Source organism: Eulemur rufifrons, chromosome 7 (assembly GCF_041146395.1).
Source record: "Eulemur rufifrons isolate Redbay chromosome 7, OSU_ERuf_1, whole genome shotgun sequence".
Taxonomy (NCBI): Eukaryota; Metazoa; Chordata; class Mammalia; order Primates; family Lemuridae; genus Eulemur; species Eulemur rufifrons.
Genome location: NC_090989.1, coordinates 418,359 through 432,409, shown reverse-complemented (window position 1 = coordinate 432,409; position 14,051 = coordinate 418,359). Strand labels below are relative to the sequence as shown.

Below are 14,051 nucleotides of genomic sequence, written 5' to 3'. Positions count from 1 at the left end.
GACAAATCTGTGTTTTCTGGCTCTCTTACTTTGTGCACCGTGCATGTTATTTGACATCTTACGAAAGCTCTTTTGTGACCAAATTTAAAAGTAAAACTATTTTCAAAAAAAAAAAAAGTAATGTTTATAGCATTGCCTTGGGGAGGAGGGCTGTGTTTAGTTTCAATGCAGAAATTTTTGTTTTAATTCCAGGGCAGACATAGGTTATGTCGTCTGGGATCTTCAGGGAGTGATGTTGGTCAGGGTACTCACCTAATTTGATATTCCTTATCTATTATAATAAAATGGCACGTGACGTCCTTTAATCAGGACCCACGTCAGATGTAAGATTCCGAAGTCGGGAAGAGGGGAGGGAGAGGCGAAGGCTGTGTCCCCCCGTCTGAGGGGTCTCAGCTGTGCTCAGTCCCCGGGAGAGTTCGGTTGCCTGGGGAGAGGCCACGCCCACCCAACAGCTCAGTGGAAATGCCCCCCAAACTGTAGAGTATTTTATCACAGTGAAGTTGTTAGAACTGAAATGTGAAGTTGTACGATTTGACATTTTCACTCAGTGTTACTATGTTTCATTCAATATTACCGAGCCACGTGGATGTCTGGATGGAAAGTGTCAGCCCTGCCCCGGGGACCCAAGCCGCTGGGCAGACTGAATGCAGAGAGCAGAGCCGCTGCCTTCCTGGGCGTCCCCCATGGCCCCGGAGGAGCTGCCATGCAGCTGTGCCCATGGAAGAGGAGTGGGTGTGGGGACCCTGACCAGAGTTCCTGTGCTGCTTTCCTTCCAGGGCACAGCCGGCCCGGACCCCACAACCGTCTACGTGGACATGCGGGCGCTGCGCCATGACAGGTGAGGTCCTTGCCCCCACGGCCCCATCCACACCCGCTGACAAAGTGCACGCTGGTCTGTGCTGACTGAGCACCCAGGCTCCCAGACACTGGAGGACGGCCGGCGAAGGCGGCCTGTCTGCGCAGAGAGGGAAAGATCAGAGCGGCGGCGGCATGTGCCGTGGGAGCTTGGCCTCCGGCTCTGAGCTGCCCGAGTCCTCAGGGCTGCAGGAAACATCCCTTTCTCTGTCACTTGCACACCCAGGAAGCTAGTAAGAGTGACCAGACATTTGACATTTAGCTTTTTGTGGGGATGTATAGAAGACAAGTAGACCAACCAATGGCAAGAATTCTTCCCTGATGATGTCACGCCACCTGTCTGAGTTTTCACGTCAGTGTCTGCTGGGGCTCGTGGTCTGTGTTTGAGCGTGTACTCAGCGTCTCTTCCAGCTTTGAGGCTCAGATCCCATTCTGGATCCTCAGATATGGCCGCAGTGTAGCTTGATGTAAACAGTAAGTGCAGCTTACTGGGTGCCAGGGGCAGCCGGGTCTGGAGAGGACCCAGAAGAAGTGCAGAGTAGGCTCCTGCTGTGAGCACAGCAGGTGGAGCGAGTGTGCGGGTGCCGATGCTCAGGACCCTCGGCGTGGTGGGACGCTCCCTGTGGCACCCCATTGTCACTGCCCAAGACATCCGCAGCCATTGTGGCATCAAAAGGCTAACATGGGCTGTTGTCCACAGACCGACCCTCCGGGTGATGATCAATTTCCAATTACCCCATGATTTACCTTTTTAGAAATTACTACCTATTAGTAAATTTTATTCTGAAATTTTTCCCTTATTAATTTTTAGGGTACGTTTGGTAGAACGGGGTTCTCCACACAGTCTGCCGTTGATGGAGTCTGGAAAGGTAGTGGAAGCTGCGACTTACGTGTTCTGTGACATATCTGAGTTCCCTTTTGTCTCAGGCGTCACTCCGTGAAAGGCGCTGGGGCTGCGGCTCTCCTGATGAACGCAGGTCACTTCCGGTGGGGCTGGGCTGGGTGCTTCGCAAGCCTCTCGTCCTGCTTTACTGAGACACGGAGCAGTGCTGGGTTAAGTCTTTAAACACATACCTGAGCTCAAAACCAAGAAAGGGAGAACTTCGGCTGCCAAAACTGAGAAGGAGCTCCTAGCACCAGGCGGGTGTGAGGCCTCAGGCCTCTGGGGTGGAGGCTGGGCATCGAGGGGCCGGCCCACCCACTCGTCCAGAGTCAGAGGGGCGGCCTTGGCCCTGGACTGGGGATGGGAAGAACTCATGCCCTAGTTCGGGGTGACAGCAAGGAGGGGTCCCCACCAGGGCCTTAGGCAGGAGGTGGGGTCCTGGACCCCATGTGGGATTTACTGTCAAAGCCATCCCTGCCGGGGACTCACAGGGGGCCTGAGACTGCCTGAGGACACCCAGGTTAAAAACTGAGCCGCTGCGAGGGGTGAGCAGACGTAGGCTCAGGAGAACAGCATCCTCAGACCCAGGGAAGGTTCAGAGCAAGGAGGAACCCCCCCGGCCCCCCGGCCCAATTGGGCGGCATGAAAAGCAAGACGGGCTTGGTGTGAGTGGGCAGCTGCCGAGTGCACAGGAGCCCATGGGTCTCGAACCACAGCTGCTGTGCACCGATGAGAGCCTGGGGGGCCTCGCTGCCCCTCCCAACCCCAGAGGCAAGAGAGGGGGCTTGGCCAGCGTGACTCTACTTACTGTCTGCCGCCTGTGGGGAGGCAGGGAGGTCCCCAGAGAGGGGCAGAGCCATGTGGTGACCAGCAGAGTCTTGCAGGGTGGCAGGGTTAGATCTAGGGCAGAAGGCACAGCAGGAGCAAAGGTCCCCAGGAAGGCAGTGAGGCCGGAGCCAGGTGGGGGGAGAGCAGAGAGAACCAATGAATGAGCAAACGAGGGTGCGAGGTCTTGGAAAGCTCACCTCCCACGCCCCCGCTGCAGCGTTGCTCTGAGCAGCAGACCAGCCGAGTTGAATCAAGTGAGTTTAACAGAACTGCCTGTCTGTGGGGAGACCTGAGGCCATTGCACTTCCTGTCTCTCTTGGCTCAGAGTGAGGTGCGCGTGTTGGAGCTGGAGCGCGCCCTGCACGGGCAGCTGGGCATAGCCCTTTCTTTGTACTCTGCCTAGCCCTGTGCCCCCAGTCGTCACGGTAGTTCCCGTACGTGCTGTTCCTGTCCTGCCACGTGGCCGCGCTGCAGTCGTTCACTCAACTCCCTTTTGTTGGGCTTTTCCTTCCTGTTGTGCTGTTACAGTCCCTGGGGCCAACGGCCTTGTGCTCTGGAAAGAGAGCTCCGGGCCACTCAGGCAGAGAGTGGGGCTCCAGCAGCGTCCAGGGAAACAGAGCAGTGCCAGCAGGCGGGGTGCAAGCCGTGGCTTACGCCCCCCCAGTGACCCTTCGTCCCCTCCTCTCACCTGCATTGTCCTTGCCTTGTTTCACACATGGGGAAATGAGGACACAGAAGAAGTGACTGGGCCTTGTGTAGCCAAGGGGTCTGACCCGAGCCCAGTGAGGGGCCACCAGGATCAGATGTGGGAGGCTGGGCAAGAGACAGTGGCCTCCCACAGTCCCCAGTCGGCGCCAAGCAGGTGCTCGATGGTTGACCCGAGTCCAAGTCGGGGGTGGGAAAAGCTTCCTCAGGGTCAGGCTCCTGGTCAGGGACCCGGAGGCTCGATGGAGTTGCCGGACATGTGCCTCCTGCCTGGCCGGGCACAGCAGCGTCATGGTCCCTGACAGCATTCTGTCCTCGTCTGGCTCTCCAGGGGAGAGCAGGGCGCGTCCCCAGGCCCTCGGTCCCTCCTGACGTCCAAAGAACTGGGGTCATTTTGCTAAGATTTGCAACTTACTTCTATTAATGTCTCTTATTTTAAAATTTAAAGTCAAATTTGGAGTGGCTTCTAAACTTCCTGACATGATGTAGGCATGTCAGTCCTGCGGTGAGCTTCCAAAGGATGTTGTTTTTAATGTCGCTGAGTGAAGAAAGTCTCGTGTCATGTTTTCTTGAACAAGGAACACAGCTCTCCTCTTCCAGATCCTCCCTGGAGTGAAGGTCATCATCGCACACACGGAGACCAAAGGGCCCCTGGGAGACTCGCACCTGGGCGAGGTGAGCACGATGGGCCCCGTGGGGGGGGCGGGGGCAAGCATGCTTCAGCCTCACTGGCTTCACCCTTCCCCTTTGCCCCAGATTCGAGAATTCTAAACCCTTTGGGGTCATGCCTGTCTTGGGGAACCCACCAGACACTGTTGGGCCCTTTCCGTCGCGTACATCATGCTTCCAGACCCCGCTTCTGTGTGGGATTTTGGGGTGCCATGGAACAAACTGCCCCCTCCCTTGGTTGCCCCACCAGCAGAGGGAAACCTCAAGGTTTGAGGGCCCTGAGAGGAGACACACAGGAAGTGGCAGCGGCACAGAAAACGGCTCTTGGGCAGGACCCAGTAGCTGCTCCTTAAGGAGTGGTCCTGTGCGAGCCACAGTGGCTCACGCCTGTGGTCCCAGCGACTTGGGAGGCTGAGGCAGGAGGATCACTTGAGCCCAGGCGTTCAAGGCTACAGTGAGCTGTGATGATGCCACTGCACTCTAGCCCAGGTGACAGAGTGAGACCTTGTCTCAAAAAAAAAAAACCCAGAAAGTGTTCCCTGCATGAAGCCAGGAGCACAGACAGAGAAGGCGCTGGGGATGGGGGCTTGCTGGGGCCACCACCTGTGACTGGGAGGTCAGGGAGCAGGGCAGAACCCTTGTCCCGAGGACATAGAGGGTGGGACAGGGAGGGGTCCTGGTCATCCCAAGACCCAGCAGTGTTGAAATGTCTGTGTTTATGCACGTGCATCTTGCTGTAATTGGGACGGTGGGACCTGCTATTTACAGACAGTGGTGGCAGTTTAAAGTGCAGATCACGTCCTGCATGCCCAGGTTGACGTTGCTATGGGAACATGGGGCTCACACTCCTGGTCCTATGGGCATCCCTGTGCCAGGTGGGCTTTGGGGCTTCCAGTGAGAGGAATCACACAGCCTTGGTGGCTCCACCTGACTGGGGGATCCTACAGCATCCTGATGGGAAGGTGTCCTGGTTCCCAATCCTGAGTGTGGACAGAGTGAGGGGCCCCCCCTCAGCCATGCCGTTTCCCGGCCAGACAAACCCAGGTCTGTAAGGCAAGGGTGTGCCCCAAGGGATGGAGGGTCTGGGCCAGGCATAGGGACCCACCCATTGTGCAGAGGCTCAAGGGAGAAGCCCTGTTGGCTGTCCCCTTCTTTCAGACACTGCCATGTGGGGACATCTTAGAGCCAGGTGTAAGCGTGGGGAACTGATGTGGGTTCTGGACAGGCCCTGGTCTTAGGAGGGCCCCAGGACACTGAGTACCGTGGGCACAGTCCTCTGGTCCTTTGGTCTGTGCATGGATACACACAAACACATGCACACGGGTACACACAAACATGCACACAGGTGCACATAAACATGCACATGGGTAGGTGAGTGCACATAAACATGCACACGGGTACACGGGTGCACATAAACATGCACACAAGTACATGGGTGCACATAAACATGCACACAGGTAGGTGAGTGCATATAAACACATGCACATAGGCACATGAGTGCACATAAACACATGCACACAGGTATGTGAGTGCACATAAACATGCACATAGGTATGTGAGTGCATATAAACACATGCACAGAGGTACATGAATGCACATAAACACATGCACACGGGTACACATAAACATGCACACAGGTACATGGGTGCGCATAAACACATGCACATGGGTGCATGCGTGCACATAAACATGCACACGGGTACATGGGTGCATATAAACACATGCAGATGGGTATAGGGGTGCACAGAAACATGTGCAAAGAAGTACACAGGTGTACAGAAACATGTGCATGGGGCTGGCCTGGACCCTGGGACCTGCTGTCTGTGTTGCCATCTCATCTTCCTGTCTCAGCGCGAGTCTAAGTGGCTGTGAGTCCCCGCTCTGCAGGTACCCCTCGCCCCTCTAACTCGTCCCTGTTGTGGATGTGTAGGTCGCCCTGGCTCTCTTAATTGTCAACAGTGCCTTGGCACAAGGAAGGCAGAATTACCTCGTGTGCTCATCCACACAGGGCAGGGTCCTGCAGATGGCATTTCTGAGTCAAAGGAAGGAGAGAAAAGCTAATGTGCTTTCTGTGCCTGTAACTTTAACTTAGTTCACAAAATAAGAGACAATAGGCCGGGCGCCGTGGCTCATGCCTGTAATCCTAGCACTCTGGGAGGCTGAGACGGGCAGATTGTTTGAGCTCAGGAGTTCGAGACCAGCCTGAGCAAGAGCGAGACCCCGTCTCTACTAAAAGTAGAAAGAAATTATATGGACAGCTAAAAATATACATAGAAAAATTAGCCGGGCATGGTGGCGCATGCCTGTAGTCTCAGCTACTCGGGAGGCTGAGGCAGGAGGATCGCTTGAGCCCAGGAGTTTGAGGTTTCCGTGAGCTAGGCTGACGCCACGGCACTGTAGCCCGGGCAACAGAGTGAGACTCTGTCTCAAAAAAAAGAGACAGTGGCCATGGCACCCTCCTTTGTTCAGTGTTTTCTTGAGCGTTCTTTGCCAGCCAGCAAATGTCTCCTGGCAGGATCTGTACTCAGCTGTTTGTAACGAGCCCACGTTCTTGTGCTCTGGGTCCCCCCAGATCTGGGTGAGCAGCCCCCACAACGCCACGGGGTACTACACGATCTATGGGGAGGAGGCACTCCATGCCGACCACTTCAGTGCCCGGCTGAGTTTTGGGGACACCCAGACCGTTTGGGCAAGGACTGGCTACCTGGGCTTCCTCCGAAGAACAGAGCTCACCGATGCCAGTGGAGGTGAGGGGTTAAGGCGCCACATGCACGCGGTCGGGGGGTCATGCTGTTGCCCCTTGAGCCCACCGGACTCTCATGCCAGGACCTCTTGGGTTTTGTGAGAGCCCTATCTGCTGGCACCTCACTCCTTGCTACAATCCTGTGTTGTTTGATGTGGGGTAAAAGAGATACTCTGATACCGGCTTTCTCTGAAAATTGTTATTTTCCCCTCTATGACTGCCCCTCACTTAGACCCTTGGCCTCCGCTGGGGACGTGCTGGGCTGGCCCTGGTTGGCGGTAAGGTCGCCAGGCTCCTCCCAGGCCGAGCTGCCTGCCCAGCAGCTGCAGTCTCACCTGTGCCCTCCCTACACACCACCCACTCAGAGTCGTGGCCAGTGTCCCGAAGACCCTGTGCAGCTGCAGCAAGCTGGCCAAACCAAGTCACAACTTTGGTCGTCCCTGTAGACGCTGCTCCGTTTCCAGAGGTGGACATTATTTTTAAACATAGGTTTATACATTTGCTGTAACTCCCCTGAGGTGGTTACTTGCTGCACAGGAAACAGCCTGAGCTGCCAGCACCTCCGTCAGCCCCCTTGGCAGGGGCCATGGGTGCCACACGATGTTGAGTCATGACCTCGCTGTGCTGGAGAGCACCTGGCCAGGTGCCCTGCCTGCCTGAGCATGTGCACGCATGTGCTGTTCACAGGACGGCATGATGCGCTGTACGTGGTTGGGTCTCTGGATGAAACACTGGAGCTGCGAGGCATGCGGTACCACCCCATTGACATCGAGACCTCTGTGATCCGAGCGCACAGGAGCATTGCCGAGTGGTAAGAGCCAGATGGGTGGTGGTCTCTGCCCTGCTGCCCAGCCCCTCCTCCGCATGAGTGCTGTGTGTCGGTAGGGGCAGAGCCAGGGACTGCCAGGCTGTGGGGTCAGGCCTCCTGCATGGTCACCTGAGTCCCTGGCGGAGCCGGGTGCAGTGTTAGATGAACTCTGTCCACCTTGGATGTGCAGGCGGCCGCCTGCCTGCCAGGAGAGGACATGCTCTACAAAACATGGTGCCAGAAGCTGCCTGGATGCCTTTGGGTTTTGCTCGTTTTTTCTTCTTTTCCTAATGAGTTTTGAACCAAGAGACCGTCCCTAAGTGCACAGGCAAAATGTGAGGTCACCACAGTTCTCATCCTGAAGTGTTCAATGAGAATGTCTTAATTTAGATGGTTATGACTCATGGTTTCATCACTTCATGGGGAGCTTGCATTGGTGTGTGTGGGACAGGGACAGCTTTCAGCATCAATAATGCTGTCCTTAGCGAGAACTGTAATTAGAATAGATATTCCTATAAAACGTATTTGGCCTGACGTCTGAACTGCGAATGGTGCTCGACAGTTGTGTGCCATCAGCAAGTGTGCGTCAGCGTCCTTCACCTTCTTTGCGGTGTCTTTTCCAAAGATCCGTTGGCCCCAGAGCCTGTGCCCAACCCTGGGTGACCTGGTCCTTTTCCCTGCAGTGCTGTGTTCACCTGGACCAACCTGCTGGTGGTGGTGGTGGAGCTGGACGGGCTGGAGCAGGACGCGCTGGACCTAGTGGCCCTGGTGACCAACGTGGTGCTGGAGGAGCACTACTTGGTTGTGGGTGTGGTGGTCATCGTGGACCCGGGTGTCATCCCCATCAACTCGCGTGGAGAGAAGCAGCGCATGCACCTGCGGGACGGCTTCCTGGCCGACCAGCTGGACCCCATCTACGTGGCCTACAACATGTGAGCGCAGCGCACAGCCCCAGGGACTGGGGAGGTCCGAGACCCGGCGGGCCGAAGGCGCGAGCGTGAAGATGCTGCAGAGCCCCCACCGGAGAATGGAGTCTGGTCTCCACGATGACTCGCCCCTTCCTGTGCTTCAGGGAGCCCCGCGACAGTTGCCCAGCTCTCGCTCCAGAAAGCACTTCCTGGATCATTTAACTGTTTTCAGTCTGCCAAGTGCTTTGACAGAAACAGGGATGCCGGTGTTTTAACAGATGGAGCGACTGGGAGAGGAAAGGAAAGGCCTGGCGTGTGCATCGCGAGGCTTTCAGACACCCTGGCTGTTCTCTGCTGTACTGCGAGTTTGCACTTTCCTTAGGCTAAAAATATAGTTCCTGATTTTAAAAATTCAGTTATTTATTTCCACTTCAAATGACAAGTTCTCTTATAGAATTTAGGCTGGAGAGAACTTTGAGGCTGTGAGTCCAGCAGCCTCTCTGCATCCCCCAGGCGGCTGAGCCCCGCAGAGTGGACAGCAAGGGGCACACGCAGGCCCGCCCTTCCCCCTGGAGGACCGCACCGGGCCATGCACGGTGCTCCCTCTTTGCCAGTGTCTTCGCGGAAACAGGTGTGCCCGTTTTCTGAATGTGTTGTCACTAACACTCGTCAAGTGCCATTTTGGACTGTCAGGTTAGAGACTCTGTTTCAGAAAGAGAAGCCAGCATTTAGTTTCAAATCACTGCCCTGGTCTGTAACTCCGTGCTGTTTGGCTAAATTGCTAGTTTTCATAACACTGCACCATTAATTCTTCTCATGGACGTGTACGGATTTCCAGGTCAGCAGACTGAGAAGCATCGGTAGCAAAGCCTGAGGTTTTCACGTGGTCGGTGCTGTTGCTGAGCACCTGCAGGACGGTGGGGCGTGGGCGGCCCTGCCCCTCGGAGGCGGAGCTGGGCACGCTCCCACTGGCTTCGCATTTTGACTTGTGTGCCTGTGAAATTTGGCCAAACCATTTTCAGTTACTTTATTCAAACTTGACTAAGCTGAGTGATCCAAAATTACGCTGAACCTAAATCAAGAAGAGAATGTAAAATCCTCTAGATACTTCTAAGAATTTGAAGTCAGGCATGAATCCAAGACATAGATTATTTTTATATAACTAAGAATATGTTATGAAATTGTTGGGTTTTGGGGGGATCGAGGGTGGGAAATTTTATGAATCATGCATGCTTCACAGAAACACCAGATTTTTCCAGAATTAGCCTGGATCAGTGCCTAACCAAGCTGTTATTAATTCTCCACAAATGAGTCTGGCTAACTGGACCAGCTCTCGTATCTCACTCCTATGTGGCCACAGACAGCAGCGTGCACAGTGGCCCTGTTTGCCTGCGGTGTGGGACTGCGGTGTGGCGTGTTGCAACATACTGGAATTCTAACATTCCTGTTGTAATTATGTACAGAATCTGTGTAACTTAAAATCTGTCACACACAGGTTTTAGCAGTGGACTCGTGGACATTCTTTACAACAGAATGGCTGGGGAGGGAAAAGAACTACCTAACTCCAATCTTAATGTAGTTTTATAGCAAACAAAAATTGTAAACTTTTTGTATTGAAAGGTCAGTGGCAGTAAGACAAAGTGTCTTGTAAATTAAGATTTTAAGAAACACATTAAAATGTTTTAGAATTACTCTTGGGAATTCTGTATATCACACTAAAAATTTTTATACCATTATGTTAATAAAAGTTATTAACTGTTTGTAATTCTGCATTTTGAAATGTGCGAAAAGGTTTTAAAAATTACCCCAAATAGGATGTATTTTATTTTGCAGTATTTTTTTTTTCTGAACATAAAAGCAATTATGCTTACAGCATAAAATCTAGAAAGCACATTAAAGTATAAAAAAAAATTAAAATCTCTTATAATCCTACCTCTCGGTAATAGCAGTATTGGTATTTGACATAAATCTTATTTTTTCTTTTTTTAATTTTATAAAATTAGGATGGTATACTTATTTTTATAATCTGCTTTTGTACTTAATAAATTGCAGACTTTGAAGTGTATGACATACATTCCTCTAGGTGTTTTAGTGACTGCACCGTGTGGGTGTGTCCTCGCTGTGGCCTTTGCTCTTGCTGCGCGTCACCACCTCAGCAGCACTGCCGTGAGCCTCCTCTCACATGCGTGTTTACACGTCCGCAGTCACAAGTGCTGCGGGGGGCTCAGTTCTGACAGGTAGAGTGAGGGGCCGGAGTTCATGCCAGGTGGGAAGCTTTGGGTACCTCTGGCCTCCCAGAGGGGAGGCTGCCAACCTGGGGGAGGCCACCGTGCAGCCGCCCAGCAGTGCTGGCGGTGGACCCGTGCTCAAGATTAAAGTGAGTCTTGGGCAACTTGACAGGCAAGTACGGGTCAGGTCTGGTCATACTGAGTATGTTCTCATCTGTTTATGGTCATTTTTATTTCTCACTTGATGTATTATATTCAGATTTGGCAGTTTTTACTGTGTTTCAGTTTTTTCTTATTGATTTGTAGGAGCCTTTTTATATTAAGAATTATAAGCTGCATATACTCCCTACTTTTCGTAGTGGGTCATTTGTATTTTGATTATATTTGCTTAAATTCAGGTTGTTTTTTTTAAATATTCTGTTGACTTTATGTGAACTATGGTTACATGTACTTAATTTCAGATTATAAATATAGCTGATTGATTTCAAAGTGGTTCTGCTGGACTGATTAGCGTAACCCAGTGGGTCAGTGTGTGGCAGAGAAATAACCTCCAGTGTTTTCCCAGTTCCTGCCGCCCTGCTGGCCCCATGAAGGGCAAAGAGACCTGCTGGGTCCTCTCCGTCTGGCTGTGAGTAAGTCATGTGCACGTTACTTGCCATGTGCAAAGAATAAGCAGCAGCACTCCCTTCCTATCTGAGATCATTTTATCTAAGTTTTGGGTCCTAACATGTCAGGGAAGGAACACTTACTCTTTAAATTAGATGTAGTAACAGTGTTATTACACTGTGTGTGGCATTCATCCTTTCATGTAATGTTCAATTTCAGCAATGAAGAGTTAAAAAGGAGAACTACATGCAAAATTTCAAAACCAATTGTTTTCACGTTTGCTTCTTAATAAAAAAAAAAAAAATGTGTTGAAGAGGAATGACTTCAGTGCTTCCAAGCAGGTGGCTGGACTGTCCTCCCTCCTTCCCGTGGCTGGTCTCAAAGCCTCACTCTTCATCCTCATCCTCACCCTGGGGTAGAGAACCCTGGGTAGAGAACCCAGCTCTACCTTTTGGGTTTAAGGAGAGAAACATGAACTGATTGAGATATTTCAGAAGGAGCATTGTGGTGTTTGCTGAGGGCAGTGCAAGGTGAGAAGGTGAGAGATTGTTGTTAGTTGTAAGTGCCTACTGAGTGTGGAGTACCTTATTCTCCAGACTCTCAAAGGAACTGAAAAGTACAGGTACCATGAATGTTCATTACAGATGCCACTGAAAAGCCAAAAGCTGAAAAATGAGCCCAAGGGACCAGGTCAAGCTTTGAGAGGCAGAGGAAGCACAGATGGCTTGTCACCACCACCATTGCTAGGTGAGCACACCTAGATGCTGAAGGAGGCTCCAGAGGGAACAGCGATTAAAGCCATCTGCAGGCTACGATGCTCTGATGGAGTGGAAGGTAAGTTAAAAGAATTTACTTTACATGAAAATGTAGGGAAGGGAGAGGATTCTTGGAAGATGACAGAGGAGAAAACACCAGGAGTCTGTCTCCCCACCTAGGTAATAATTGTACTGGTAGAATCAGAACAGTCTGATGTAACTATTTTGGAATTCTGGAGTCTGTTGATGACTTGCAACTTCCAGGGAAAGGCTTGGATGGTAAATCAAGGTTAAATTTGGTCAAGTTCAGCTGTCAGCATAATAGCAGCTACCCCTCCCCCAGCCCCGTGGCAGGCGGCTGTGCACACGTGCCAGGAACAGCTTGCTCAGGGAGCCAGGGTGGGCAAAAGGGACCCTGCCATCCAAACATCAAGGATGTGCTCTGATTGCTACCTCTGAGTACAGAGGGGCAAAAAGCCTAGGGGCCACTGTTGTTGCATTTCCCCCTATTTTTAAAAGCCCCTCTCCATCTGGCTTAAGTGACTTCCAGGGATCTAAAGGCTCAGTAACCTTTTTCCCTTCTCCACTTTTCTCGTTTTCCCCTTTGAGAGCCAGACAATAAAGACTAGGACATTCAAAAGCACCTGCATCTGTGAGGAAAATTAAAAAGTGATTATGCAAGCCCAGGGAAAGGTGCAGGCTCAGGAAGGACCTGAGAAGACACACAGCCTCCAACAGTCAGAAAAGCAAAAAAAAAAAACAAAAACATTAATCCCAGCCACCCCTGGGGAATGAGGAGAATCTGATTTCCAGAGTTACAACATGAGAATTAAATGCCCAGTTTTCAACAAAAAACCCACAAGGCATACAAAAAAGGGGAATCTATGATTCGTTTAAAGGAAAGATCAATAGAAACTCCCTGGAAAAGATCTGATGGCAGATCTACTCAACAGAGACTAAAATAGTTGTCTCAAAAGATGTTCAGAGAGCTTAAAGATGTGGAGAAAATTAGCAATGTATGAAGAAAATGGCAATAACAATAAAGAGACAGAAAACAAAAAGAAACTAAAAATATTCTGGAGCTTAAAAGTACAGTAACTAAAATGAAAAATTCACTAGAGGAATTCAAGGGCAGAAAAAAGAATCAGTGGCAATAGACATTATTGAGTCTGAGGAACAGAAAGAAAGAAGATTGAAGAAAAGTGAACAGAACCTATGGTGAACAGACCCCATCAAGCAACCAGTATGCGCATGTCGGGAGTCCTGGGCGGGTGGGAGAAGAGGGAGAGAGGGAATATTTGAAGAAATGATGGCTGAAAACTTCCCAAATTTGATGAAAGACATAAATACGAGCATCCAAGAAGTTCAACAAACTCCAAGTAAGATAAGCTCAAAGAGACTACACTGAGACACAGTATAATCAAACTTTAAAAAGCCAACAACTTTTGAAAAGCAGCAGACTCAAACACTTTTGAATCTTGAAAGCAGCAAGAGAGAAACAACATATCACATACAAGGGATCCTTAATAAGATGATCAGATTTCTCATCAAACACTGGAAGCCAGAAAGTAGTGGGCTAATATATTAAATATGTTAAAAGAAAAAAAAACTAAACCAAGAATTCTATACCCAGAAAAACTGTTCATCAAAGTGAGGGTGGGCCGGGCGCGGTGGCTCACGCCTGTAATCCTAGCACCCTGGGAGGCCGAGGTGGGTGGATCGTTTGAGCTCAGGAGTTCGAGACCAGCCTGAGCAAGAGCGAGACCCCATCTCTACTAAAAATAGAAAGAAATTATATGGACAGCTAAAAATATATATAGAAAAAATTAGCCGGGCATGGTGGTGCATGCCTGTAGTCCCAGCTACTTGGAAGGCTGAGACAGGAGGATCGCTTGAGCTCAGGAGTTTGAGGTTGCTGTGAGCTAGGCTGACGCCACGGCACTCACTCTAGCCTGGGCAACAGAGTGAGACTCTGTCTCAAAAAAAAAAAAAAAAAAAAAGTGAGGGTGAAATTAAGATATTCTCAGATAAACAAAAGCTGAGGGAGTTCGTTACCCTAGACC

At 51.1% G+C, this 14,051-nt stretch overlaps 1 protein-coding gene across 4 annotated transcripts in view; it reads left to right on the top strand.

Annotated features, from left to right (window-relative positions):
• DIP2A (disco interacting protein 2 homolog A) overlaps window positions 1–10,076 on the top strand; it is a 108,960-nt gene extending 98,884 nt beyond the window's left edge. For all 4 annotated transcript variants that reach the window (XM_069474872.1, XM_069474870.1, XM_069474871.1 and 1 more), the window contains 6 exons: window positions 777–838; window positions 1,667–1,724; window positions 3,872–3,946; window positions 6,513–6,687; window positions 7,371–7,494; window positions 8,175–10,076. In XM_069474872.1, the coding sequence (XP_069330973.1) occupies window positions 777–838; window positions 1,667–1,724; window positions 3,872–3,946; window positions 6,513–6,687; window positions 7,371–7,494; window positions 8,175–8,427 (747 nt within the window). In that variant the 3' untranslated portion in view covers window positions 8,428–10,076. The remainder of the gene's footprint in view (window positions 1–776; window positions 839–1,666; window positions 1,725–3,871; window positions 3,947–6,512; window positions 6,688–7,370; window positions 7,495–8,174) is intronic.
• The last annotated feature ends 3,975 nt before the right edge of the window (window positions 10,077–14,051 follow it).